At 41.6% G+C, this 1,808-nt stretch overlaps 2 protein-coding genes across 2 annotated transcripts in view; both read right to left on the bottom strand.

Annotated features, from left to right (window-relative positions):
• The window catches only part of LOC106873897 (drebrin-like protein A), a 10,347-nt gene that overhangs the window by 7,174 nt on the left and 1,365 nt on the right, over positions 1-1,808 (bottom strand). The window contains exon 2 of the mRNA XM_014921424.2: positions 1,093-1,179. The gene's annotated coding sequence lies outside the window, so the exon portion shown is untranslated. The remainder of the gene's footprint in view (positions 1-1,092; positions 1,180-1,808) is intronic.
• LOC128249779 (drebrin-like protein) overlaps positions 1,057-1,808 on the bottom strand; it is a 38,903-nt gene continuing 38,151 nt past the window's right edge. Inside the window, exon 5 of the mRNA XM_052974266.1 lies at positions 1,057-1,179. Within this exon, the coding sequence (XP_052830226.1) occupies positions 1,057-1,179 (123 nt within the window). The remainder of the gene's footprint in view (positions 1,180-1,808) is intronic.

The following is a 1,808-nucleotide window of genomic DNA, read 5'->3' as shown; positions in this document are numbered from 1 at the left end:
AATAATAATAATAATAATAATAATAATAATAATATTAACCAGTTGAGCATGTCCCTTGGTGGCTGACGATATGTGCATCTCTGATCATGAGCAGAAGTAGTGGGGGAGCATCATAACCATGTGTTGAGAGGAATTCTTCAGGGTCTGGATAATTCACCTTTGGAAACATGGGTGTTTTGCTCAACATCCTTAAACAACACTTATTCAGGGACCTTTTGAGCGGAATGGGCTATTCAACCTGAAGAAAATTCTAACTGGGGCCCCACCTGCGAGGTCATGCACTGTTTATCTTCATATGAGATCACCATGTCACACACATATGGTTGTGATGCATGTGCCTGGTGTATCCCTTGTCAGACGGGTAGTCATGGTGGGTATAACGGGCTTTGTATATTTTACCCCAGTGTCACTTTGATGGCATGCAATGCTCTCTCACTCAATAATAATAATAATAATAATAATTATGGCTTCAAATTTTGGAACAAGGCCAGCAATTCCAGATGAATAGCTAAGTTAGTCACATTGACCCCCAGCACTCAATTGGTGCTATATTTTATTGACTCCGAAATGATGAAAGGGTAAATCGGCCTTGGCAAGATTTGAACTCAGAATCTAAAGCATCAGAAGAAGTGTTGAAAAGCATTATATCCAATGGTCTAATGATTGTACCAATCCACTGCTTTAACAACAATATAGTCATAATGGTAGCAATGAGTGGAACTGTACTTTTTCCATTTACCTCAACCTTTGGAAGGACAAAGGTCAAAGCCATCACCAGCTCGATTTGAACACAGGATCCAAAGACAACTATCTTATTTCTTTATTGCCCACAAGGGGCTAAACATAGAGGGGACAAACAAGGACAGACAAAGGGATTAAGTCAATTACATCGATCTCAGTGCGTAACTGGTACTTAATTTATCGACCCCCAAAAGGATGAAAGGCAAAGTCGACCTCGGCAGAATTTGAACTCAGAACGTAACAGCAGACGAAATACCGCTAAGCATTTCGCCCGGTGTGCTAATGTTTCTGCCAGCTCGCCGACTTATAAGACAACTATCTTATTGGTGTAAAACATCCAAACACACAAACCTCTCGTTTCTTCCGATCTTGTTCAAGTTTGTCTTTCTCCTTCACTAACCTGTCTCGATCCTCTTGTTGACGTTTCTTTTCTTCTTCCTGAAAGTAGGGAGAGAAAGAGGGAAGTTATATATGTGTGTGTGTGTGTATGTACATACATACATTTATATGTGTAAGTATGGATATACAAGAGGGTGCTGCAAAGTTCCTTGCTTTAAAGGTATTGCAATAGACCTGATTGGAGGCCCAACCCTCCGAGTTCTTTTACAGGGCTTAGAAAAACTGAAGGACTGCTGCGATAAGTGTGTGAATCTGAGAGGGGAATCTGTTGAATAAAATCGTAATTAACTGATCCTCCTGTATTTTCTTTTACCCAAAATTTGGAATTTTTCAGCATGCCTTTGTATACTACCGTATTTTAACATGTATAAGGAACCCCCTAATTTTGGGGGATTAAAATTTGGAAAAAAAGGTTTTGTAAGGGAATAGCCTTACTGGCACTTGTGCTGGTGGCACGTGAAAAGACATTCAAGCGAGGTCATTGCCAGTGCCGCTGAACTGGCTCCTGTGCAGGTGGCACGTAGAAAACATCACTTGAGCATGGCCGTTGCCAGTACCGCCAGACTGGCCCTCGTGCCGGTGGCACGTAAAATCACCCACTACACTCTTGGAGTGATTGGCATTAGGAAGGGCATCCAGCTGTAGAAACTCTGCCAGATCAGATCGGA

Source organism: Octopus bimaculoides, chromosome 18 (assembly GCF_001194135.2).
Source record: "Octopus bimaculoides isolate UCB-OBI-ISO-001 chromosome 18, ASM119413v2, whole genome shotgun sequence".
In the NCBI taxonomy this organism is placed as follows: Eukaryota; Metazoa; Mollusca; class Cephalopoda; order Octopoda; family Octopodidae; genus Octopus; species Octopus bimaculoides.
The sequence above is the reverse complement of the archived record's forward strand: the minus strand, read 5'-3'. Positions and strand labels throughout refer to the sequence as shown.